This window comes from Megascapheus bottae, chromosome 9 (assembly GCF_031878675.1).
Source record: "Megascapheus bottae isolate mThoBot1 chromosome 9, mThoBot2.hap1, whole genome shotgun sequence".
Taxonomy (NCBI): Eukaryota; Metazoa; Chordata; class Mammalia; order Rodentia; family Geomyidae; genus Megascapheus; species Megascapheus bottae.
Window position 1 is genome coordinate 40,201,249 of NC_143517.1, and position 25,146 is coordinate 40,226,394.

The window sequence follows — 25,146 nt, forward strand, 5'->3', positions numbered from 1 at the left end:
TGGGGGAGAAGGGACAAAAAACATGAGAAAGGGTATGCGAAGTAATGCACCTATTATCTGGAGAATATAATTGTAACCCCTCTTCTTTACATTACAATAAAAAATAATAAAAAAGGTTACTATTTCAAAAAGTTACTATTTCAAAACAACACTTGATGTACAAAGAGATGTATTTACCCTTTCTCAATCCCATCATCCTTAGCAGAAGGATACAAAGACTCGCCCTTCCAAGATTTCTGAATGGCTGTTTTCATTCTGTCTGACTTTCTGGGAGATTTTGGAGGTTGTATTAAGCTCACTTCTTCTTTCTAAAATATAATGAGAATGAAATACATTAAAAATGTATAAGCTTAATGTACAACCTTATCTAGAAGTAGATGAGATCCGAAGGGATTTGTATATTTGTGAATTTTCATTAGTTTTCATAGTTTGAAAAACAAATATTAAAAACTTTGTTAATATGTTCAACTTCCAGTGGAATATTATATAAATTGCTAACAAGTAAAAACTGAATTTGTGATGGTTTTATCAAGAAAAAAATAAAATCTTATATGATTCTTGCATACCTTAAGATATGCTAATAACCTCTAACTAATTCTATAAATGAAACTACCCCAGTACGCTCTATATACAATTACCTACTTTCAGAGCTGTGACCTTCTCTCATCTGTTTTAGTAATTCAGAACACAGCATGACATTAAACCACACTCAATAAATGAGAGGTACCACAGCAGCCTGAGTCTACAATTAAATATACATCTTATAAAAGTAGTCGAATTTGCCAGATGCAGTGGATTCAGGAGGCTGAGATCTGAGGATCAAGGTTCAAAGCTAGCCCAGGTACAAAAGGACCTGAGACTCTTATCTCTAATTAACCTCTAGAAAATGGGAAGTGGGGCTTGGCTCAAGGGTAGAGAGGTAGTCGTGAGCTGAAGAGCTCAAGGATAATACCCAGGCCCAGGGATAGGGTGGTAGCCTTGAGCTGAAGAGCTCAGGGACAGTGCCCAGGCTGAGTTCAAGCCCCAAGACTCTCAAAAAAGTAGTCAAATTTATAGAGATAACAGAATAGTGTGGAATGAAAGGCAAAGGGAGTCATTGTTTAATGATTATGATTAAATGGATTAGATGAAAACACTCTGGAGCTTGACTGCACAATGGTGGAAGACACTTACCACTCTGCACTGTGCTCAAACGTGGTCAAAATGGTACACTTTCCATGGTCTTTTCTTTAACCACAAGATTATTTAATGTTTTCTTAGATTAGGGGTATATCTCATTAGAATTCATAAGGCCATAGTTTTGGTCCCCAAGATTTCCTCCCCCAAATCCTTAAGTTAAAAAACTTGATTATTGGGGACGGGGTTTGACTTAGCAGTATTGTGCCTAGCATGCACGAATACTAGGGTTCGATTTCTCAGTATCACATACATAGAAAAGGCTGGAAGTGGTGCTGTGGGCTCAAGTGGTAGAACTCTAGCCTTGAGAAAGCCCAAGAACAGTGCTCAGGCCCCACGTTCAAGCCAGGACTGGCAAAAAAAATTAATTATGAAGTATCATATAGAGAAGAACCTAAGTTAGAGTGTGAGGCTTGCAAGCTTGTATGACACTTGTAAGGGAAAAGTCAGAACATAACGATGGAGGCTCAAAGCTCAGTAAGATGGAGGGGGGCAGAAGTGAGGAGCAACTATTCCTTCGTCACCGAGATGGTGAGTGCCTACTGCATACGTTTGCCTCAATTGGTAGAACTGTAGCTGAAAGGACATGTCTTCTTATAAATATTGTTTTTCTTAATTTGAAAAATAAACCAGCATCAAATTATATTTCTCAGACTATTTTCTACGAAGGAGAAATGGAATGAGCCGAGGGTACACTGTCCTGCTAAAAAACTCAACAACAGAATAGGCAGCAACCCAGGGAGACACAGGAAAGTTATGTTTCTGCAACGTTTTTCTACAAGCTCATCTCTCTCTGTCACTGTTCACTTACTCACATCCCTTTGCTTTACCACACTGCTTATTTTTTTCTTTTCCCTCTCCTCTCAAACTAGAAAATGTTTATCGAATATTCCAATGTTAGATGCCATGCTCGTGCTGCTGAACTATGCCTCCAAGATGGGTCTTCATGCCCTATGTCTGGGTCTCTAGCCGCACTGCTCATCAGGAGGGGAAGATGAATTAGTGGAGTGGCATACAATATGGACACAAGGAATAAATGAGATCAGAAAGAAGTCAACATAGTGACAAGGCAACACTGGCGCATTAAGGTACAAAATCCCCAAACTCTGGGGAGTCCAGAGATCTCTCTTTGAACACATTCTTTGGGAGACACGTTAGTAATGTAATGCTTGGTTAGCAGTGCATCATCCACAAGTCATCACTCTAATGATCAGGCATAGTTAAGAACCTTGGAAGCCCAGCACCAATGGCTTCCTGCCTACAACCCTAGCTACTGAGATCTCACAATCACAGTTGGAAGCCAATCAGAGAAATAGGCAATTAGAGAGACAGAAATAGAGAGAAAGAGAGAGACAGAGAGAGAGACAGAGAGAGAGAGAGACAGAGAGACAGACAGAGAAACAGACAAACAGACAGAGACAGAACTGTGGTTCAAGTGGTAGAGTGCCTGCCTTAAGCAAAAGAGCTCAAGGACAATGCCCAGTTCGCCAAGTTCAAGCTCCAGGACCATCACCATAAAAGAAAACTCCCTAATTTCCAGGGCCCTAACTTGTTTCAAAACAATTAACTCAAAGATCTCTGATAGTGGGACAAAGCTATTGGGTATGTTTTAAAAGTTCTCCATCTAAATGTATGTTTCAGAGGAAAAACAGACCAAGAACAACTGCAGTCTTTCCAACTCCAAAATACTACTTAGAAAAATAAAATTTTAAAACTGTATTACACAGATTCCTGTCTTTTATGTCAGGAGATATGGGGAGTAAAATATCCTGAACATAGAGCCATCCTCTAAAGAAGTTTATGTGACAATGGCCAATAATAATTAGTATTTTGCAATGCCTTTAAAGGCTAGTTAAGATTAATGAGGATCGCAAATGCAAGTTACTGTATCTCAAAATATTTATTGCTTATTTATTATCTATAAAGTCAACCTTTTTCTCTTTTCTGCCTTATTCTCTTAACCTTTTTAATACTTTTATTCTTTCCAATATAAAGAAAGCTTACTTTTCCTAATTCTATTTCTAGTTTTTACACATTCAGTCAATATATATTCATTAAGTTATTGTATGCCAGGCACTATAATAGGTAGTAGGGACAAGTAATTGAGAAAGAAAAATTTCCTTACATTCTAGCAGGAAATAAGGGACAATCACTTAGGCAAATGACATGATAATCTTAAACACAATAAACCAACACAGGGAAAGATAAAGGACACAAATAGAGATGGAAGGTGTGTGCCAGTCTATGTAAGTATGCTTGTATAGAAGAGTCAAGCTAGCCTTCCTAAGTGATACTTGAGCAGATATCTAGAGGAAGTGAACAGCAAGCCAAGTAAATATCTGGAGGAAAAGTAATCTAAGTAATGAGAACAGCAAATTGAAAGTTGTGTGTGTGTGTGTGTGTGTGTGTGTGTGTGTGTGTGTGTGTGTGTGTGTTCAAAAAGTGCAAAGAATTAGGGTACTGTTGAGTTTACTGTAACTTTATTTACATTATTTTGGATAAATGTCCAGGAGTAGGATTTCTGGGTCATAAAGTAGTTCTATGTCTCATTGTTTTAAGGAACCTCCATCTTGGTCTAAGCCCAACAAAATCAACACCAGGAAATGGGTATATTCAAGAGGAGGAGTGGGAAAAGGGGAGAGGGATAGACTAATGAAGGGAAGAGGGAGAAAATACAGTCAAGAATTAGTTATAAATACCACAAAAATTAAGAAAGGTAAGGAAGGGGTGGGCTGAAGGGGGAGAATGCTGAGGCGGTGACACTGGTCACTACGCATTGTATTCATAAACTGCTTTGCCATACGGCACCACCTCTGTACAACTACCTAATAATAATAATAATAATAACAATGATAAAAGAATTAGTGTAGCTGGAGTAGAGTAAGAGAAGAGTGGCAAGAATCTGACAGGAACTGTACAGCTATGTAAGACTTTGGATTTTATCCTGAGTGGAAAATTCAGTCACTGCTTAATTTTGAGCAGGTAGGTGCCATTTATTTTTAAAAGATCACATTGATTCGTGAATGTGATCTTCCTACTTCCTTGCTATGGAGGCAAACTCATTAATACAACAACAACAAGGCAAATATTAGTGGTAAACTTATATGGCCGTCTAACTATACACTTAATAATTTAACTGTACACTTAATAAGCATCAACTTACACCCTACCTGTATCTCAGGTATCTGTGGAATGCAAGACTTAGGTCTTAGAGGCAAGAGGGTTGCCATCTGTGGGAAAGGGTCAATATCCATCCTTGGTTTCTCTTGGCGAAGGTGCCAGAATTTCAGTTCAGCACTAGCATGCTTGGTGGAGGATGAATGAGTGACACAAAATCTTGGTGCCCTTTCATAGAAAAATACGATATGATTAAATTACATAATCAACCTCAGAATTCAAAGCCCATAAGTAATACAATGAGTGATCTCATAATTATCAGTCTTGGTATACCTCATTTCTAGTAATTCCTATTTCTTTTTCTGCTATCTACATTTACAAAATATTTTCTATATGTCACTCTCTCCAACCACTTCATTCATATAAAAGATAATTTATATTGGAGGGAAAAATCATAAAATTATGTTCAAAATTATCTACTTGATAAGAAATATAAATCTATTGATGAAAGAATATTTAAAAGAATCTGTAGTTTCTAATAAAATATACTGTGATAATTTTTGGCATTCCTTTTTTCTTTTCTTTTCTTTTCTTTTTTTTTTTTTGCCAATCCTGGGGCTTGAACTCAGGGCCTGAGCTCTGTCCTTGGCCTTTCTCAAGGTTAGATAGAGTTCTATCACTTGAGCCACAGCACCACTTCCAGCTTTTTCTATGCATATGGTACAGAGGAATCAAACCTGGGTCTTCTTGCAATTGACCCTGGGTCTTCCTATATGCAAGGCAAGCACTCTACCACTAGGCCAAACTCTCAGTTCCTATACTGTGATAATTTTAAAGAAGTATATCAGGGGGAAGGGAAACAGGAACAAAAACATGAGAAGGGGTATCAATGTATGAGAAGTAATGTACCCACTACCTGACGAATGTAACTATAACCCCTCTATACATTACCCCGACAATAAAATTTTTTTAAAAAGTAGATCACCTTTACAGTAACAAATATATATAGGGATATATAATTTGTGTACATAGCACCACTGTGGAATAACTCTTATCTTTTTGTATCTTTCAAATACCAAATAATTTTTAATGAAAGAGAACAGCACACTATATATAAAAGAACACAAATGGTATAAGGAACATAGAATTCCTAATGGGAGAGGATATCAGAAAAGTAGGCAAGGACCAGAGTATGATGACCTTATTTGATAATTTCAAAAATCTCAACTTTACAGGAAAACTTTTGGGGCCATCAATGATTTTTCAAGCAGAGAAATGACAACTCAGATGAGAAGTATATAGTCACTGATCATCAAATGGCACGTGTATTCCCCATTGTATCATTCTCTTTTCCCATGGGAAATGTGACTTCCACTGTATACCTTGTGGATCACCACACGATTTAGTATGATAGTTTCTCCTGTGTGTTCTTCCCACCATACTCTGACCTATTATCTTTTATCATTAACCCAGCAGTTGGCCCATAATTGCTTAAGAAATGTTCACTAAGATAATAAATCTGCACCTATAACAACTACATTTACGTACACACACACACACACACACACACCCCTTTTATGAGATAGTGTTTTGTTTTTTTCATATATTTTTTTATAATTAATAGAAGGGTTACATGATATTTGCCAGATAGATGGTGTATTAATTCCCATACATTGATACCCTTTCACATGTCTTGGTCCCCATTTCCCTCGCCCCCACCCCCACCCCTCATCTTATTTTCCCCCTTTCCCTATCCAATTTCAAATAACCAAATACAAATATATCCAATATATCAGGTAACAACAACAAAAAAAAGCCAGGCACGGTGGTGGCTCATGATCCTAGCTACTCAGGAGACTAAGATCTGAGGATTGTGGTTCAAAGCCAGCCTGGGCACTCAAATCCATTAGACTCTTATCTCCAATTAATCACCAGAAAACTGGAAGTGGCACTGTGGCTCAAGGGGTAGGGTGGTAGCCTTGAGTTGAAGAGCTCAAGGACAAACCCAGGCCCAGAGTTCAAGTCTCATGACTGACAAAAAAAAAAGCAAAAAAAGCAATGTATAGAACAATGTGCTGACAGGTTAAAAGGGAACTTAGGTACTTTTCAACTATATTAAAGTCACCCAAATATTTTCATTATCTACAAGATAAACACTTTAAGAAAGGCCAAAGACACAATAATTTTTCCATTTTAAATTTCCGCAAATTACTTACTCAAAGGTATTAGTCATAGGTAGGTTAAGAAAAATGTAAGTAAATTTGACTCTAATTGTTTTTCTTACCAATATAGAAGTAAAGGTTTTACAACCTCAGATTGAATATTTTTTAAATGGTCATCAGTCCACTGAGATCCATCTAATAGTTTCAGTTTTGATAAGATTTCTGAAGAAAGGTAGCATTCTCCACTGCTCACAAGATAGCATTTTTTCATCTTCTCAAGATGTCTGAAATAAAGTTACACATAACACACACACACTAGTAAAATACTTTGCCAGCCAAATATAAATATTTCAGACAAGTAATAAGCTATCTCAAAATGAATATTCATTTATAGGAGTGCTAAGCCTTTCTTAGACTTAGACAATGGAGATAAAATATTTCTCCATTTTTTTCTAATTAAGCTGAGTGGTTTGTAAATTTGTTACCTAAATCCTGCCAGGACAATTTATTTAGGCCACTAAATTTGTGGTCATTTATTATACCAATATTGATTCTCAAAAACTCTAAGGTTTCTTGAACAAAATGTCCCTGGTAACAACTATCCCATGAGAAATGATAATCATTTATTTGGTAACCTATGATCTTACAATTATAGGCTCTGTGATTTGTATATCATTAAAATAACTAGAATAAACCAGTCTCTAAGAATTGCAATCTATTACAAATAATCCACTTTAAAGCAGATTAGGAAACTATAGGCAAAAATAAGAACTTCCTAAAGTAGTGTCCTCTTAAGATCCTTAGACTTATAGTCACCTAAAACATATGGAACTGGCTAATGGAAGACCTGAGCCCATTGGAACACTGGGAGGTCTCTAGCAGAAAGACTTATTCAGATAATCTGGTATGTGGCCTCTAACCAAAGATTGTAAAATTTGTGAACCAAGTAGATAGCTTGGGGGATAAGAAAAGTCCTTAAATCAGCATAGGTACCTATCTTATGCAAGCATGGTTATATACCAGGTAATTTTTTTTTGTAGTAGAGTATTTTATCATTGGAATATTATGAAGTTTACATAGAATAATTTTTGTAAAGATTATAGTTTATGTATGTAATATTTAAAAAGCCAAAATTATAGGGAATAATAATAAAATAATAAAATTATCTGAACCAAGTTATCAGAGTAAATATAAGGAGAACTGGGCCAGTGGCTCAAGCCTGTAATCCTAGCTAGTCAGAAGGCAGAGATCTGACAATTGTGATTCAAAGCCAGCTCAGGCTCTACAAAGCCCTGAAACTTTATGCCCACTAGAAAACAGGAAATGAAGCTGTGGCTCAAGGGTAGGGTGGTAACCTTGAGCTGAAAGAGCTCAGAGAAAAGGCCCAGGCCCTGGGGTAGAGGTGTAGCCTTGAGCTAAAGAGCTCAGGGACAGTGCCCAGGCCCAGAGTTCAAGCCCCAGGGCCCCTCCCCAAATAATAAAAATAAAGATAAGATATGTATCTATGATATACAAACCCTTAGCCTAATTTTGATTATGTTCTAAAAATTAAGTGCCTGTGATTATATATAGAGATTCCCTTCTTGAATACTTGTTTGTTAAACACGTCATTCGAAATATGATATAAAAATCAATGTTAATAAATTCTTTAATAAAAAATATTTTTAAAAAATAATAAAATAAATAATAAATATAAGGAGAAAAAAGGAGAGACTTGCAAGTAAGGTAGTTCTTCTATATGTTGGTATGATAGTGGCTTCAGGGATATTAATTTTTCAAAATTCAGAAGTTACACATCCAGTTTTTATGGACATGAAGTTTTAAAAGCTGCCTAAGAATATAATTTAACCAGGTATTATTTTGCTATACATCAAGGCTTATTCACATAGAATAATCTTTGACCAGTTCTAAAGTTAATAGAACAAAGCCCGCAAACCCAAATAATTGCAATTATTATTACCCAGAAGCTATAAATGCAGAATCAAACTGTATTATAAAAAATAGACTTCATGGGCCAGGAATTTAGCCTAGTGGTAGAGTGCTTGCCTAGCATGGACAGAGACCTAGGTTCAATTCCTCAGTACCACATATATAGAAAAAGCCAGAAGTGGTGTTGTGGCTCTAGAGGTAGAGCTCTAGCCTTGAGAAAGCCCAAGGACAGTGCTCAGATCTTGAGTTCAAAGCCCCAGGACTGGCAAAAAAAAATAGTCTTTATTAGTATTGTTCATTTTTTCAAAAAGATAAAATATATACTTTTATATTTCAGGCTTTCTGACAATGCTTTAAAAACCCAAAATAGACCTTTGTTTTTAAAACTATCAAGAAATAAAAACTAGAAATACCTTTGATGTCTTCCAGGCTCCTTGAGAACTTTTAACCTCTCGATGTCCATCCAGAGCCACCAATATCTTTCTCCTAATGTGCCCTTTATAAACTTCTTAAATCTTTCAAATTCCTTTCTATTACCAATGTCATAAGTTCTGTGAGAAACACACCAATCAGCCCTGGTCTCAGGTCCAATGCTCTCACTCACTGAACTTATACTTATTTTTCCTAATGTCTCTCCTAGGTTTTCACTTTGGGTTGGACCTGCTCTACCAACTAACTTTTGACCAAAGAAAGACTCAAAATCATCAAATGTCACTTGTGCTACATGGGTAAAATCTACAACTTCTGGGTTTTCAAAAGCTATCCCAGTAATTTTCTGAATGGCTGTATTCAAAACAAAGACCACAAAGGTGTTTAAAAACTCTTCACATGTTGAGAAATGTAATGTCAGGCGTTCCTCAACATCACTGTGCTGCTTTTCAAGGTATATTCTCAGAAGAGCCTGAGAAGCAGTGTCTTTTACAGAAACAGATCCTCCTTCTTCTTCTTGTTCTTCTTCCAGTGAAATTAAGTTAGATGAGCCTTTTTTTGTCCTGGGGTGAACTCCATCATCAAAGATAAAATTCTCTGTATTAAATCATAAAATGCTATTAGATTAGATATAAGTATAATTTGTTTGCTATTAAATAGAATCTGCCTAGAACATTGCCAAATGGGTTTACCACAGAGAAAAACTGCATTGACTTCAGAAAAATTCTGAGAACATATTTGGAACCAGAAGAGAAATAACTTCCAGCATTCATTGGCTTGTCTTCATGGACACAGCACAAAGGATGGGGGGCGGGGGGCGAATGACTGGATAGTTGCCACTTTTAATGCCCAGGATGTTAAAGACATATGCTATGCTTTTAAAATGCAATGTTTCCAACTTGCATAGAATGATGAAGGGCAAAATCTACTAGAACATTAGGCACATGTAATTGAAGTAACTAAATATTTCAAGTTGTATGATAAAGGAAAATTAATTGTCATAGATCATGAGACCATAGATGAATAAATCAGAACATAACAAAACTTAAGTCATTAAGTAGTGAACTTTTAAAAATTCATTACTCGGCCGGGAGTTTGGCCTAGTGGTAGAGTGCCTGCCTAGCATGCACCAAGACCCAGGTTCGATTCCTCAGTACCACATACATAGAAAAAGCCAGAAGTGGTGCGGTGGCTCAGGGTAGAACACTAGCCTTGAGGAAAGCCCAAGGACAGTGCTCAGACCCTGAGCTCAAGCCCAGGACTGGCAAAAAAAAAAAAAATTCATTACTCCTTTATAAGACAGATTCACATACTATCATAGATAGAACCTATCATGAAAGTGACAAAATAGCAAAAAATTGGGGGACAAAAGGCTGAACAGTAGAATGTCTTTACACTTTTTCTAAAGACAGAGTTTTTAGCTTCTATTCCTCAGATTCAGATCAGAGTCACCCCTGTGGTTACACAGTCAATCTGTCACCTTGGAATGTCATGGTTCAGGTCACTGTTGTCAGATTTCCTGTCATCAGTGTTGGTTTTCTTAGTTACTAGATTTTAAACCTCAATGAATGGAAAGCATCTCATTATAATTTTTATTGAAAATATGAATACAAAATTGCTCTGAGAGAGAGTGAGTTAGCCTTTATGAACCTATGAAGGGAAATGGGGATCCCCAGAACAAGGGGAATGCTGGAGTAGACGAAAAGGCAGGCATCTCCACTCATCATTGTCTCCCTACCCCTTTCTATGTATTTGCTTATTTATTCTCTACCTTCTCCTTTAATATTTTGAGGAAACAAGAAAAACAATTATCCAGGAAGTTTTTTTTTTCTACCCTCAACAGATAGACTCAGATAGGCGCAATCCTAAAGCATCCAGATTTATCTCCCCAGAAGTTCCCAATGCTTTTCACAGTGATTAGAGTTAAAATCCTCTGAGTCACATTTAGATGTTTTTCATTAGCAAGATCACAGTTGATGACTTCCATTTCTAGCGTGTTCCTTCTGTTTGAGTCACTCATAAAAGCTCCCCAAATAGAAGTTTATCTGCTTTCCAAAGTAGTCAGCTTAAAACAAAAACAAAGTAAACCAGACCCACAGAAACACAGGTTGTACGGTTTCCCTCATTTGTGGTAGGCTAGAATATGCCTATAAATGTATAAGTAAACATCCTGGGTAGCAAGCAAGGGGTTAAAAATGAATTAATTGTAATGTAACAGACTCTATGGAGAAGCAAACAGTGTAATTCTTTTACACTTTTGACTAAGTCAAAGCTCAGCAAAAAAAAAGTCCCAGAAATGGGTACTTGCAAAAGAACAAAGGAGTAGAAGAATAAAGAGTGGAAGCATAGGACTGGGCATGTGGTTTAGTGTTAGAGTGCTTGCCTAGCATGCATGAAGCCCTGAGTTCAATTTCTCAGTACCACATAAACAGAAAAAGCCAAAAGTGGTGCTGCAGCTCAAGTGGTAGAGTGCTAGCCTTTAGCAAAAGAAGCTCAGGGACAGTGCCCAGGCCCTGAGTTCAAACCCAAGTTCAGGACAGGAAAGAAAGAGAGAGAGAGAGAGAGAGAGAGAGAGAGAGAGAGAGAGAGAGAGAGAGAGAGAGAGAGAGAGAGAGAGAGAGAGAGAGAGAGAGGAGGGAGGAAGCAGAGAGAATGCAGGCAAGAATTCATTGCACATACTACAGAACTGAGAAAGGGAAAGGGTGAATTGAAGAGGGTTGAGGATGTTAAAGTGATAACACAGATCAAGATGCATTTTGCACATAAACTGCTGTGTTAAATGGCAAAAAAAATCAATAAGTAACCTAAAACCCAGGTCACTAGCTACTCAGGAAGCTCAGTTCAAAGCCAGCCCAGGCAGGAAAATCCATGAGACTCTTACCTTCAATTAACCACTGGAAAACCAGAAATAGAGCTGTGACTCAAAGTGGTAGAGTAGCTTCGAGCAAAAAGTCTCAGGGACAGCAGGTAGGCCCTGAGTTCAAGCCCAACATTTGACCAACAAAAGGGGGTTCCAAGTAGAAAAATGCTTTTAAAAATTCGCCCAGCAGGGCCAGGAGTTTGGCCTAGTAGTAGAGTGCTTGCCTAGCATGCACAAAGACTCGGGTTCGAGTCCTTGGTATCACATACATAGAAAAAAGCCGGAAGTGGTGCTGAGGCTCAAGTAGTAGAACTCTAGCCTTGAGAAAGTCCAAGGACAATGATCAGGCCTTGAGCTCAAGCCCAGGATTGGCAAAAAATACAAAAACAAAAGAACCATAGCAAAGGGCTGGGAGTGTGGCCTAGTGCTAGAGTGCTTGCCCAGCATAAATGAAGCCCTGGGTTCAATTTCTCCATACCACATAAACAGAAAAAGCTGGAGTGGTGCTGAGGTGCTAGCCTTAAGCAAAAGAGGCTCAGGGACAGTGCTGAAGCCCTGAGTTCAAGTCCAAGGACTAGCAAAGAAGAAGAAAAAAAATCACACAGCTAATAAGTGTTTCAATGAGATTCTAAACCCACCCCATTTTCAGTATATCAACTTGCTTCTCCAAAAGCAGTAGAAAGTGAGCAAAGTGTGTTGGTGCAAGCTTATACTCCCAGCACTCACATGTTGAGGCAAGAATATAGCATGTAGCAAGATCCCATTCTCAAGAACAAACAGTAGGAAGTAAAATAGAGCCAGGGGCTGTGCGGTTGATTTTTATTTCTCCCCCATCCACGAGCACTGTCCTGAAAGATTAAACCGAACAAAAGACTTGAAGAAGAGCTCTGAAGTAATTTTTATCCTTTCTTTCACTTACCCGAAACAGATGGAATAACTGGTGGCATGATTTTGCTGTGGGATATAGAGCAGGGTAAGGAAAAGGTGGAGACCATTTGCTCACTTTGTTTTGCTAGTGAAAACCAATCTTTTGTTTGGGTGTAGGAGGCCTAGGGAGAAAGAGACATATTATTTTAACAAAAGATAGAATTAATCTGAAAATACATACATACACACTTTGGGGTGGTATTGAAGTATACAGAAGAAATATAGTGGCATGAAGGGAAGTGGAGCTGAGGCTCAAGGGGTAGGGTGGTAGCCTTGGGCTGAAAATTTCAGGGACAATGTCCAGACCCAGGGGTAGGGTGGTAGCCTTGAGCTGAAAGGCTCAGGGACAGTGCCCAGGCCCAGAGTTCAAGCCCCACAACTGACAAAAAACAAAAATCATTGCAGGTCAAGGAGCATGGCCTAGTGGTGGAACATGCATGAAGCCCTGGCTTTGATTACTCGGTTACCACATACACAGAAAAAGCCAAAAGTGGTGCTGAGGCTCAAGTGGTAGAGAGCTGGTCTTGAGAAAGCTCAAGGACAGTGCCCAGGCCCAGTTCATGACCCAGGACTGGCAAAAAAAAGTTCAGTGCATATCCTACAAAATTTAGAAAATTGAGTGAAGGGGTGAGGTTAGGAGAGATGGAGGAGAATGATGAAAGAGGCGACATTGATCAATATTCATTGTATTCATATACTACTTTGTTGAATGGCAACTCCTTTGTACAACTACTTAAAGATAAAAATAAAATTTCACAGTCACAAAATAGACAAATTTTATAACATTAGTCAATGCTATGCTATGTGTAACCGAAAACTATTCTATATAAAAAAGAAAATGGTACTGAAATGTATTGGCTAAAGGAATAATAGGAAGAAAATTTTAATCTAGATTTTTATAGCAATTAGCAAAGAAAGAAGTATGTCATACAGCCATGAAATACTTCTCTACTCCCACTCTCTGCTTCCCAGACTCATAATTGTCTTTTTTCTTCATTTTATTAACTTCACATACAAAGAGCCAGAACTAATAATTCCCTGGATTGATCTTCCCTTGACATGTTTATTGGTCCTAACAATTAGTGCATATTTTATGACGTTCCTGACATTGGTACAGTGTCTAAGAGAAAAATAAATATTTAAAAGTAAGTATAAGAAAGAAGGCGGAAAATATCCCTTTAGTACACCACCAAATATCATTCAGCAAAAATAATGGAAGTGGTGAAATTTTTAACACTTTTGATAAATATTATTGCAATGTCTATAGCCCACACTAACTAGGAGCTACAAATGAAAAGAAAAAAGTTCAAGTAACCTAAGAGTGTCCACTGTAACATAGACAGAAAAGAGGTTTCCTCTTTTTTTTTTTTTTTTGCCAGTCCTGGACTTGAGCTCAGGGCTTGAGCACTGTCCTTGGACTTTCTCAAGGCTAGAGCTCTACCACTTGAGGCTCAAGCACCACTTCCAGCTTTTTGCTATGTATGTGGGGTACCGAGGAATCGAACCTGGGTCTTCGTTCATGCTAGGCAAGCACTCTACCACTAGGCCAAACTCCTGGCCCCAAGGTTTCCTCTTATATAACATTTTTGATCAATTGTCTTCAGTATTTTGTTGAGAACTTGGAGCTATATCCTAGCTCAGCAGATGGATGGTCTGCCATGGATGGGGATTAAGACTAACGGGATTCAGGCCACATATTTGTCCTTGCTTATTTCATCTACACTAGTGTATCAGAAGCATGTTGTGGAGTCTTTAGCTCCACTTCCAGCCTAGGGAGAAGGAAATGTTTCTCTCTTTCTGTTTTTCCCTACTTGAAACCCACCACACTCAAATAAATCCTTGCTAAACTTTCTCCTTGTGAGACTTCTTTGTGAGACACCCTGGAGGGTTTTTATGCATGGATCTCAAGGACCTGCGACTTAGAGTAGAACCAGAGTACTGGGAAAGCATGGGCTTCACTACACTATGACAACCAGAAAGGACCAGTAGCTCTAGAGCACATCTATCCAAATGTACTCATGTGACTCAATATTTGTGCAATCATGGAAGATAAACTTATCTTTTATTATTACAATGGATTTTACTACTAAGTAATTATCTAAACAATAGAAAGAAAACTCAACCATTTTTTGTGTACAAAATTAATTGAATCCAAATACCAATAATTTTGGAATAAAACACAAACTATCCTTGCTTTCTAGGTGAAGCTGAGTGTGTTCTTCAATCTTGCTTCTGTTATTTCAGACATGAGAATAATACTTTTAATTGTATTTCAGGTGAAATAGTACAGAGAAAAAAATGTCAGCTTAACTATTTCTAATAAAGAATCATTCTTAATTGTGCCTGTGAGGTATTTTACATCCTTTTCCCTGTTCGAGTGCTACAAATGAAATTCATGCCTCAGAAATGAAGTTTTAGTGAAATGACAAATTTAGGAAAAAATAATACTTTTACCTCACCAAGAGAAATGTAGAACTTTTTCATAATTATCAGATCATCTTCATCAGTAAGGGAAGGCTGTGGACTGGGTGTTTTTCTTATGATCCAGGGGGCAAAATTTGCACCTATGATAAAGTTCATACCTGACTTGCTCCATCTTACTTGTGAGACCAATTTGGCTAACCTGCATTTTAGAAATCACAAATTTTATGATAAGTTTCAGTTATGATAGAATTCAGGAGAACAAAAACTAAAGTTGGAATTTGTAGATTTAAGCCAATCTCTCCTAACTCCGTAGGATGATTCCCTTAGGCTCTGATGAAGTTAACAATGTTACATAGGATTTATTCATTAATAATTTGTGTTTTATTTTTATTGAAAAGTGCATGTTCTAAGCAAAATTTAAACTCATAAAATTTGAGAACATTACATATTTACACTCCAAAAGCTAGGATATAGAAAGGAACACCTCAATTCTGTTCTGGCATTCCTTCTGATTAACAAATACTTTAATCATTGATAAACACTGGTATTTAAATATCACTATCATTATAGCATTAATAAGTTCGTGTAAGGATAATTTAAAGGTAAATTTAAAAGTATAATGATCTGCCAGGAGTTTGACCTAATGGTAGAGTGTTTGCCTACCATGCACAAAGACCCAGATTTGATTCCTCAGTACCACATACATAGAAGAAGCCAGAAGTGGTGCTGTGGCTCAAGTGGTAGAGAGCTCTAGCTTTGAGAAAGCCCAAGGACAATGTCCAGGCAATGAGTTCAAGCCCCAGGACTGGCAAAAAAAAAAAGTACAATGATCAAAAAGGTATATGTTGCTAATCACATAAAAATAGCTTTAGGTGAAAAAATACATGGAAAAATATGTATGTTGATGAGACTACAATACCTGTATTCAAAATAACAATCACTTTCCAGAAATGCTGGAAGTCTTTCTTTTTTGATCCATTTAATACCTTGTTCACGATTGAGACACTATGAGGAGAAAGTGAAAAAAGATAAAGCATGTCAAAGAAAATCATCTTTCAGGACAACTGAGGCCTAGCCATGAGAACAATACAATCTCTATCACTAGGAACTTCTGTTTCCACAAGAGAGAACAAGGATGCTGAGCCACAAATGTGAATCAGGGCACACATGCCCCTTACACCTCTCCACATCTCTAAATTCAGTTCAGAAAAGTGAGTAACTTATTGGAAGAGGAGGAAGAATGATGGCAGGGGTTGGGGGAAGCCAGTTCAGCTTTAGGTGTGTGTGTGTGTGTGTGTGTGTGTGTGTGTGTGTGTGTGTGTGTGTGTGTGTGTGTGTGTGTGTGTGTGTGTGTGTGTTGGTCCTAGGGCTTAAACTCAGAACTCCAGCATTGGATTTGGGGCTTTTTTTTGCTAAAAGCTAGTACACTGTTACTTGAACTAAAGCTCCAGCCTCCTGAGCCACAGGATTGCAGACATGAGCCACTGGCACCTAGCTAGCTTTAGTATTTTTGCTGCTATAAAATGAGTAAAGAGGGTCAGGAATTTGGCCTAGTGGTTGAGTGCTTCCTAGCATGCATGAAGGCCTTGGTTCAATTTCTTGATACCACATACATAGAAAAAGGCAGAAGTAGTGCTGTGGCTCAAGTGGTAGCATATTAGCTTTGAACAAGCTCAAGGACAGTGCCAAGGCCCTGAATTCATGCCCCAGGACTGGCAAAAACAAATAACTAGCTATCTAGATAGATAGGTAGGTAGATAGATAGATAGATAGATAGATAGATAGATAGATAGATAGATAGATAGAATGAGTAAAGAATAATCACAAACAGAAAAGGAACCATCACTAAAAAGACCACCAAAAGACCTTGTTCTAGTTTTAGAATTCTTTTTTGTTCAATATTTAACATTTCCCCAGCACTCTCCTGGAGATATCAAGGTTAATATACAGTAGAGTACTTCAGGCATCATAGTGTAGGCTTTTGTGGGAGCCTATGGGCTCCAAATGCAGAAGAATTTTTCCATAGATCATGCCCTGAACTCAGACTGAAAACATGACTAGCTTGGTAGAGGCCTAAGGGTGAGTACAAGAAGAAAGAAACAAAGCTAGTAGTATTAGATGTCAGGGTTCATCTTAGGAATGAAGGAGGAAAGTTGACGAAGTAGGCAGGAGTTTCATTGTAGAGAAAAAAACTTAACATTAAGGAATTTAGATTTTACCTGTGGTTATGCATCCAGTACAAAATTATTGAGTGTTTATGAAGCTACGACTTATCCTAAGACATTCACCTTTATATGGACACAATTTTCTTCCTTATATTTACTTTTCCCAGATATAAAAGAACGTGAAAACCTCAAGAAAATGCTACTAATAAATAAAACAACCAATAAAACACATATGTCAAGTAGGGAAACATGTCTGCATTTACATGGTTCCCATGGACCATCTGCTACATGAAGAGTTGTGCTTTGGCATTAGTGTCAACACACTGACCATGGCAGATCCCAGTGAGAAAAGTGAGTGGTCACAATACAGTGCTGCAGCATCTGATGAACTGGTGTTTACAAAGGTGCAAAGTATTCACCATGTAGCAGAAAGACATTAGGCTCCCACAGTTGGAAAACGGCACACAGTAGTTTTCTCTGGCCCAGCAAAAACATCCATTAAAGAATCAAAGAAAACTTCTAGTCCAATTTGGCTATTCATCATGAACTAAGGATGTAGTAAGTACAGCACAGTAAATACCTATATTTCAGAAATGGAAGCTCCAGGACCTTCATATTAATTTTGTCAGATGCTCTATCTTGCAAAATGTAAATTCAACTATATTTTCTTACCATAATGTTGTAGTTGACATTAATGGTCTCCTCGTCACTGCGGACATGCATTTGAATAGGTTTGGCCTCATTTTTTCCTTTCCTTATAACATCATAGATGGGATTTCGAGGTTGCTGGTTTAATAAGATCTTTTTCAACTGCTTTTCTAGAAGTTGTGGAGCTTCATTAATTATTTCAAAAACACCATAATCCATATTGAACCTAATTGCTTCTGAAAATGTCTGTAAGATCATATAGGAAAATTGAAAAAAAAATTTAACTCAGAAATTCACCATCTTTAAGGAGGACTTAATATTTATATATGTGCACGCATTCTTACTCTTGTATGTTTAGTCATTTCCTCCTCTTTACTATGAGTTCTAAAATCCCTTGGTAAGAGGTCTGTTAGATCCAGTGACTTTTCTCACCAATGAATTTATGCCATAAGGTGTCGATGTAAGCTATAGCAAAAGTTCCTTTTATATAAACATCTTACCTCTGTGATCCTTTGAATCTAGAGAAAAATATAACCCTGGTTTTTACAAAGCCATGTTACCCTCTTAGAAGTAGAAACGGTGCACTACGAGCTAAGAACGAACAAAGAATAAATAATACTCCCATTATCTGTTTTATTTCCAAGAATCATGGAAGCAAACAATCTCCTTTCCCCAAAAGGAGAAAACTATGCATAATATGTTCCTCATTTAAAATTAGTTCAACAACATTCCTTACACTGCAAGACAATAACATGTCTGAGCTTTTCCCAGTAATTATTAATTGCTGCCAACTTTTATTTAAAGCCTACTAGATGGTATACAACAGTCAGGAGTCTTCAGCCTGTTCAATTCCAGTCTGTTAATAAGTAGATCTGTGACTTCAGGTCAATCGCTGAATACCTTTAGGTCTTTAATATCCATTAGCAGTAACTGGTGATTTAGGCACCAGTGGCTCACACCTATAATTCTACCAAGTCAGAAGACTGAGATCCGAAGATCACAGTTTTAAAGCCAATCTGGACAAGAAAGTCTGTGAGACTCTTTTCTCCAACTAAGCAGCAAAAAGCCAGAAGTAGAATTATGGCTCAAATGGTGGAGTGCCAGCCATGAATGAAAAAGCTAATGGACGGGGTCCAGGCCCTGAATTCAAGCCCAAGTGCCCTCATGAGAAACAAAGAAGTCAATATTTCTAATGCAGAATCAGGTCCCTTTTCCATAATATTCACTTATTTTAGAATATCTAGTGAACAGTTCACTCATTCATATAAGTTTATATATGTTTAACTAAATGGTAGAAGACATCAAACACTGCTCCATGGTAAGTGTTCATTGATTCAAGTTTCACTAAGGGGTTTCTATATACACTACAGTTAAAATAAGTGGTAGGATGTCGTTGTAAGATTGGAGCTAGAGTATCTCCTATTCCTTCCTGTAAAGTTTTCAGTGTGTCAGCTTTTACCTACAGGTCTTTGATCCATTTGGAGTTAATTCTAGTGCAGGGTGACAAAGAAGGATCCAACTTTAGTTTTCTGCAGGTGCTTAACCAGTTCTGCCAGCACCACTTGTTGAAGAGGCTGTCTTTCTTCCATTCTATTTTTTTGGCTCCCTTGTCAAAGATTAGGTGGCCATTGGTGTGTGGTTTAATATCTGGGTCCTCAGTTCTATTCCGTTGGTCTTCAGGCCTGTTCTTGTGCCAGTACCAAGCTGTTTTGATAATTATAGCCCTGTAATAGAGTCTAAAGTTTGGAATTGAAATTCTTCCAGCACTGTTCTTTCTGCTAAGAAGTGTTTTTGCTATACGGGGTCTTTTATTATTCCATATGAAATTTTGAATTGCCTCTTCTATTTCTTTAAAGAATGCCATTGGGACATTGATGGGTATTGCGTTGAATTTGTAGATAGCCCTTGGCAAGATTGTCATTTTCACAATGTTGATTCTTCCAATCCGGAAGCATGGGAGGTTTTTCCATTTCCTTAATTCTGCTTTAATTTCCTTTTTTAGGGTTTTAAAGTTTTCATCAAAAAGGTCCTTTACATTCTTAGTTAAGCTAATTCCTAGGTACTTTATTTTCTTTGAGGCTATTGTGAAAGGAGTTGTTTTCCTGATTATTGCCTCGTTCCTCTCACTGTTGGCATAAAAGAAGGCAGTTGATTTTGGGGGGTTAATTTTATAGCCTGCTACCCTTCCAAAGTTTTGAATCAGCTCAAGGAGCTTGGGAGTAGAGTCTACAGGATTCTTTAAATACAGAATCATGTCATCTGCAAAGAGGGATAGTTTTACTTCCTCTTTCCCTACTTGGATCCCCTTTATGCTTGCTTCTTGCCTTATTGCACTGGCTAGGAATTCTAATACTATGTTAAAGAGGAGTGGAGAGAGTGGGCATCCTTGTCTTGTTCCTGATTTTAGAGGGAATGGCTTTAGATTTTCACCATTAAGTGTAATACTAGCAGTGGGTTTGTCATACACAGCCTTTATTATATTGAGGAATGTTCCATGGATTCCTAGTTTCTCCAGAGCTTTTAACATAAAGGGGTGCTGGATCTTGTCAAATGCCTTTTCTGCATCTATTGAGACAACCATGTGATTTTGGCACAGGTCGAAACTTTCTTAATAAGGACCAAGAATCACAACAAATCAGAGAAAGGCTGGATAAGTGGGACTGCATTAAACTGCGGAGCTTCTATAGGGCAAAGGACATAGCTAGTAAATTAACTAGAAAGCCTACAGAGTGGGAGAAGATCTTCACCAACCAAACAACAGACAAAGGCCTCATATCTAAAATATATCAACAACTCAAAAAATTGAATCACTCCAAAACTAATCTCCAAAGTAACAACCATCCCATTAAAAAAATGGGCCAAAGACTTAAAGAGAGTCTTCTCTGAAGAAGAAACAAAAATGGCCTATAGACACATGAAGAAATGCTCAACATTTCTGGTCATAAAAGAAATGCAAATCAAAACAACTCTAAGATTCCTCCTCACTCCAGTTAGAATGGCCAGGATCAGGAAAACGAATAATAACAGATGCTGGAGGGGATGTGGCCAGGAGGGATCACTACTACACTGTTGGTGGGAGTGCAAACTCGTTCAACCACTATGGAAAGCAGTGTGGCAGTGCCTCAAAAGGCTAAACATAGAGCTCCCCTATGACCCAGCAATTCCACTACTTGGCATTTACCCAACCATCCAGAAACAAGGGCATACTAAATCCACTAGCACAACAATGTTCATTGCAGCACTATTGACCATAGCAAAGATATGGAACCAACCTAGATGTCCCTCAGTTGATGAGTGGATCAACAAGTTGTGGTATTTGTACACAATGGAATTCTATGTTGCTGTCAGAAAGAACGACATCGACCCATTTGTTAGGAAATGGAAAGACTTTAAAATCATATTAAGTGAAGTAAGCCAGACTCAAAGGAACTTAGGCTCAATGGTTTCTCTCATTTGTCATAATCAGTAGAAACCTTGGGGCTCTACTAGCAGAGATCTGCAATAGAGCAAAACCTTGATACATAAGGACATATAGTATGAAGCTAATTGAAAGGACCTCCAGGATATTGAAACAAAAGCCATATAATGAATGATTGTTGTACTTAATGTACTATGTTATCTCTCATCTCCTTTGCTGTCCCTTGGGTATCTCATATTGTTACCGTATCTCACTTTGTTATCTGATATATTGAATTTATTTGTATTTGGTTATTTGAAATTTGATAGGGAAGGGGGGAAAACCAAGATGGGTGAGGGGGTGGGGGGAGGGTAATGGTTACCAAGACATGTGAAAGGGTATCAATGTATGTGAATTAACACACCTTCTATCTGGCAAATATCATGCAACCCTTTTATTAATTACAATTAAAAAATTAAAAAATATTGGAGCTAGAAATATATAAAATATGTATCTGAATATGTAGATCTGAGATTATATCATGTATCTAAAGTCTGTCTGCTTTTCTAAGGGATGTAAAGCACATGGTTAGGCCAGGTACCGTGGCTCATGCCTGTAATCATAGGTGCTGAAAAGATTTGAAGCTCAACATTCTAAGCCAGCCTGGATTTTCAAAAGTCGGATAGACTTTATCTGCAATTAATCACCATAAAAGCTAGATTGGGGCCCAGCTCCAGTGGCTCACATCTGTGATCCTAGCTACTCAAGAGGCTGAGATCTGAGGATTACAGTTCAAAGCCAGCTCTGGTAGGGAAGTCCATGAATCTATCATCTCCAACAATTAACCCCTACAAAGCTGGAAGTGGCCCTGTGGCTCAAGTGGCAGAGTGCTAACCTTGAGCACAAAGGCTCAGGGACAGTGTCCGATCCTGAGTTCAAGCCCCAGGACTGGTATCAAAACTAAAAGAAGGAGGAGGAGGAGGAGGAGGAGGAGACGACAAATAGCTAGATTGGAGGCAGGCATGGCTCAAGGGGTAAGAGCACTAGTGCAAAAGCTATGAGAGCATGAAGACCTGAGTTCAAGCCTTGGTAAGAACAATCACTCAATTCCACAATCAAATTCATAGAGCTTGAGATAAGTATCTCAATAGAAACCTCAGAGCTAAGACTTGCCCCCAAATTGAAAGTAGAGCTCAATAATTAAGTATGAACAATTACCTTTATAGGTAATTATGTAGTTTTCTTTAATACACAGAATTTATTGTTTCCTGCATCTGTCTGCCAAATATGGAACTCAAACAGGCATACTCCTACTAGACTATAGAGATAAAAAAGTGCTGATATCATGGACCAACTTTATCTGGTTTGGGAAATGGAACTAAATTAAATGTGGCAGAAAATGAACACCAAATTTTAATGGGGCAGGGAAGGAAGCACTGTAATATAAAAGATCATCTGGAACTGATTTGTTTTAGTACTATAGAACAAGTGAGCCAGTTTCACCTTTATTTGTTTTTTTCCTTTCTTTTTTTTCTGCCTCCTACCCTCAAATCTGATAGCCAGTGGAACACAAAGGTGTGATAATCCAAAGTAAAGAATGTTGACCATCTTAAAAACAGATACCGTGAAAACTTTACAAGAAGGAATAGGAGATACACTAGGTCTCCTTGGCACAGGTTGAAATTTTCTTAATAAAGACTCCAAAACACAACAAATTAAAGAAAGTTTGGACAAATGGGACTGCATTAAACTGCAGAGCTTCTGTATGGCAAAGGACATATCTAACAAGCTAAACAGAAAGCCCACAGAGTGGGAGAAGATCTTCACTAGCCATGCAACAGACAAATGTCTAATATCTAAAATACATCTACAGCTAAAAAAAAATTGAATCTCCAAAAGAAATCTTCAAAGAAACAACCATCCCATTAAAAGATGGGCTAAAGACTTAAAGAGAGACTTCTCTGAAGAGGAAATAAGAATGGCCCATAGATACATGAAGAAATGGTCAACATCTCTGGCCATAAAAGAAATGCAAATCAAAACAACTTTGAAATTCCACCTCCCGCCAGTTAGAATGGCCATGCTCAAGAAATCTAGTAACAACAGACACTTGCGGCGATGTGGCCAGGAGTATAAACTCCTTCAACCACTATGGAAAGCAATATGGTGGTTCCTCAAAAGACTAAACATAGAGCTCCCCTAGGACCCAGCAATTCCACTCCTTGGCATTTACCCAAATGTCCAGAAACAAGGACATACTAAAGCTACTAGCACAACAATGTTCATTCCACCACTATTTATCTTAGCAAAGATATGGAACCAACCCAGATGCCCCTCAGTAGATGATTAGATCAAGAAGATGTACCTTTATACAATGGAATTCTATGCTGCCATCAGAAAGAATGACATCGCCCCATTTGTAAGGAAATAGAAAGACCTGGAAAAAATCATATCAAGTGAAGTAAGCCAGACCCAAAGGAACTTAGGCTCAATGGTTTCCCTCGTTTATAATAATTAGTACACATCTAGGACTATTCTAGCAGAGGATTATAATAGGCAAAACCTATGTATAAGGTAATGTAGGATGAGACTAAATGAAAGAATCTCTAGGATATTGTTTATCTTATGTGATTGTTGTTCTTAGGTTTTCTTTGCACTATGTTATTTCTCTCCTCTTTTGTTGCCCTTTGGTTAATCTCATAATGTTACTGTATCTGACTTTGTTACCTGGTATATTATATATATGTTTATTTGTTTATTTGAAATAGGATAGGGAAGGGGGAAAAACAAGATGGTTGGGGGGGTGGGGAAGGGAAATGGGGGGAAAAACATGAGAAGGGGTTATCAGTGTCTGAGAAGTAATGCATCTACTATCTGGTGAATGTAATTGTAACCCCTCTATTTAAAAAAAAAATTAAAAAGATGATAAGACAAAGGGCAAAGGATGAACCAGTGTAACAGTGATATTCATAAGACAACGTGTTGGAAATGAACTTTACATCTTGGGAGAGGTCAGGGGAGAGAAAGAAGGGGGGGGAGATTGGAAGGGGTAACAATGTTCAAGAAATAATGTACTCACTACCTTTCAGATGTAACTGCAAACCCCCTATACATAACCCTGATAATAAAATTTAAATAAAAAAATCAAAAAAACAAAAGAATGTTGACCATCAATGGAAAAAGAAAAAAATCCTACAAATCAAGCAAAAAGATCCGTAGATAAAAATTTAGACAAACAGGGCCAGAGTTTGGCCTCATAGTAGAGTGCTTGCCTAGCATGCATGAAGACTCGGGTTTGATACCTTGCTACCACATACATAGAAAAAAGCTGGAAGTGGTGCTGTGGCTCAAGTGGTAGAGCTCTAGACTTGAGAAAGCCCAAGGACAGTGCTCAGGCCCTGAGTTCAAGGCCCCAGACTGGCAAAAATAATCAGACAAACCCATAAATGAATTTAGAACTACTTTGTGGCATCGAATAGTTTTGATATAATTGGCAGAAATAACAGGAGACTATAACTAGCTTATGGAATATCTGCCCTGGGCTGGGGATGTGACTGGCGCCTTATCTTGAATTGTTCCACTTTCCTAAGGTACTTTTTTATTTTACATAAAGTGAATGCTTGATATGGTGAAGTGATAAGCTATGGATTTAGAGCCATGACATGATAAGAGCTCTAGAAATGAGTCTGTCCTGTGTAAAAAGTGCATCCCTTCTTCATTATATTGCTTCACATATAAGAAAACTAATGTGCATGTACTGACCACATTATGCTAGGCTTTTTGCTAAAGTAATAACTCCATGAAGTTAATGGAGAGCTGAGATTCAAACCTACGGTGTTTGCATTCTGATTTTACTAGTAAAGGCACAGAGGCAGAAATGTGGCATCTTTGGGTAACTCACAGAAGTTCCAT

General features: G+C 37.8%; 1 protein-coding gene across 1 annotated transcript in view; it reads right to left on the reverse strand.

Annotated features, from left to right (window-relative positions):
• The window catches only part of Rgs22 (regulator of G protein signaling 22), a 102,311-nt gene that overhangs the window by 60,302 nt on the left and 16,863 nt on the right, over nucleotides 1-25,146 (reverse strand). The window contains exons 4-11 of the mRNA XM_090339142.1: nucleotides 17,862-18,083; nucleotides 15,944-16,029; nucleotides 15,055-15,223; nucleotides 12,593-12,722; nucleotides 8,798-9,410; nucleotides 6,578-6,739; nucleotides 4,347-4,521; nucleotides 178-308 (exon numbers count right to left, since the gene is read on the reverse strand). Coding sequence (XP_090195268.1) covers nucleotides 178-308; nucleotides 4,347-4,521; nucleotides 6,578-6,739; nucleotides 8,798-9,410; nucleotides 12,593-12,722; nucleotides 15,055-15,223; nucleotides 15,944-16,029; nucleotides 17,862-18,083 — 1,688 coding nt within the window. The remainder of the gene's footprint in view (nucleotides 1-177; nucleotides 309-4,346; nucleotides 4,522-6,577; nucleotides 6,740-8,797; nucleotides 9,411-12,592; nucleotides 12,723-15,054; nucleotides 15,224-15,943; nucleotides 16,030-17,861; nucleotides 18,084-25,146) is intronic.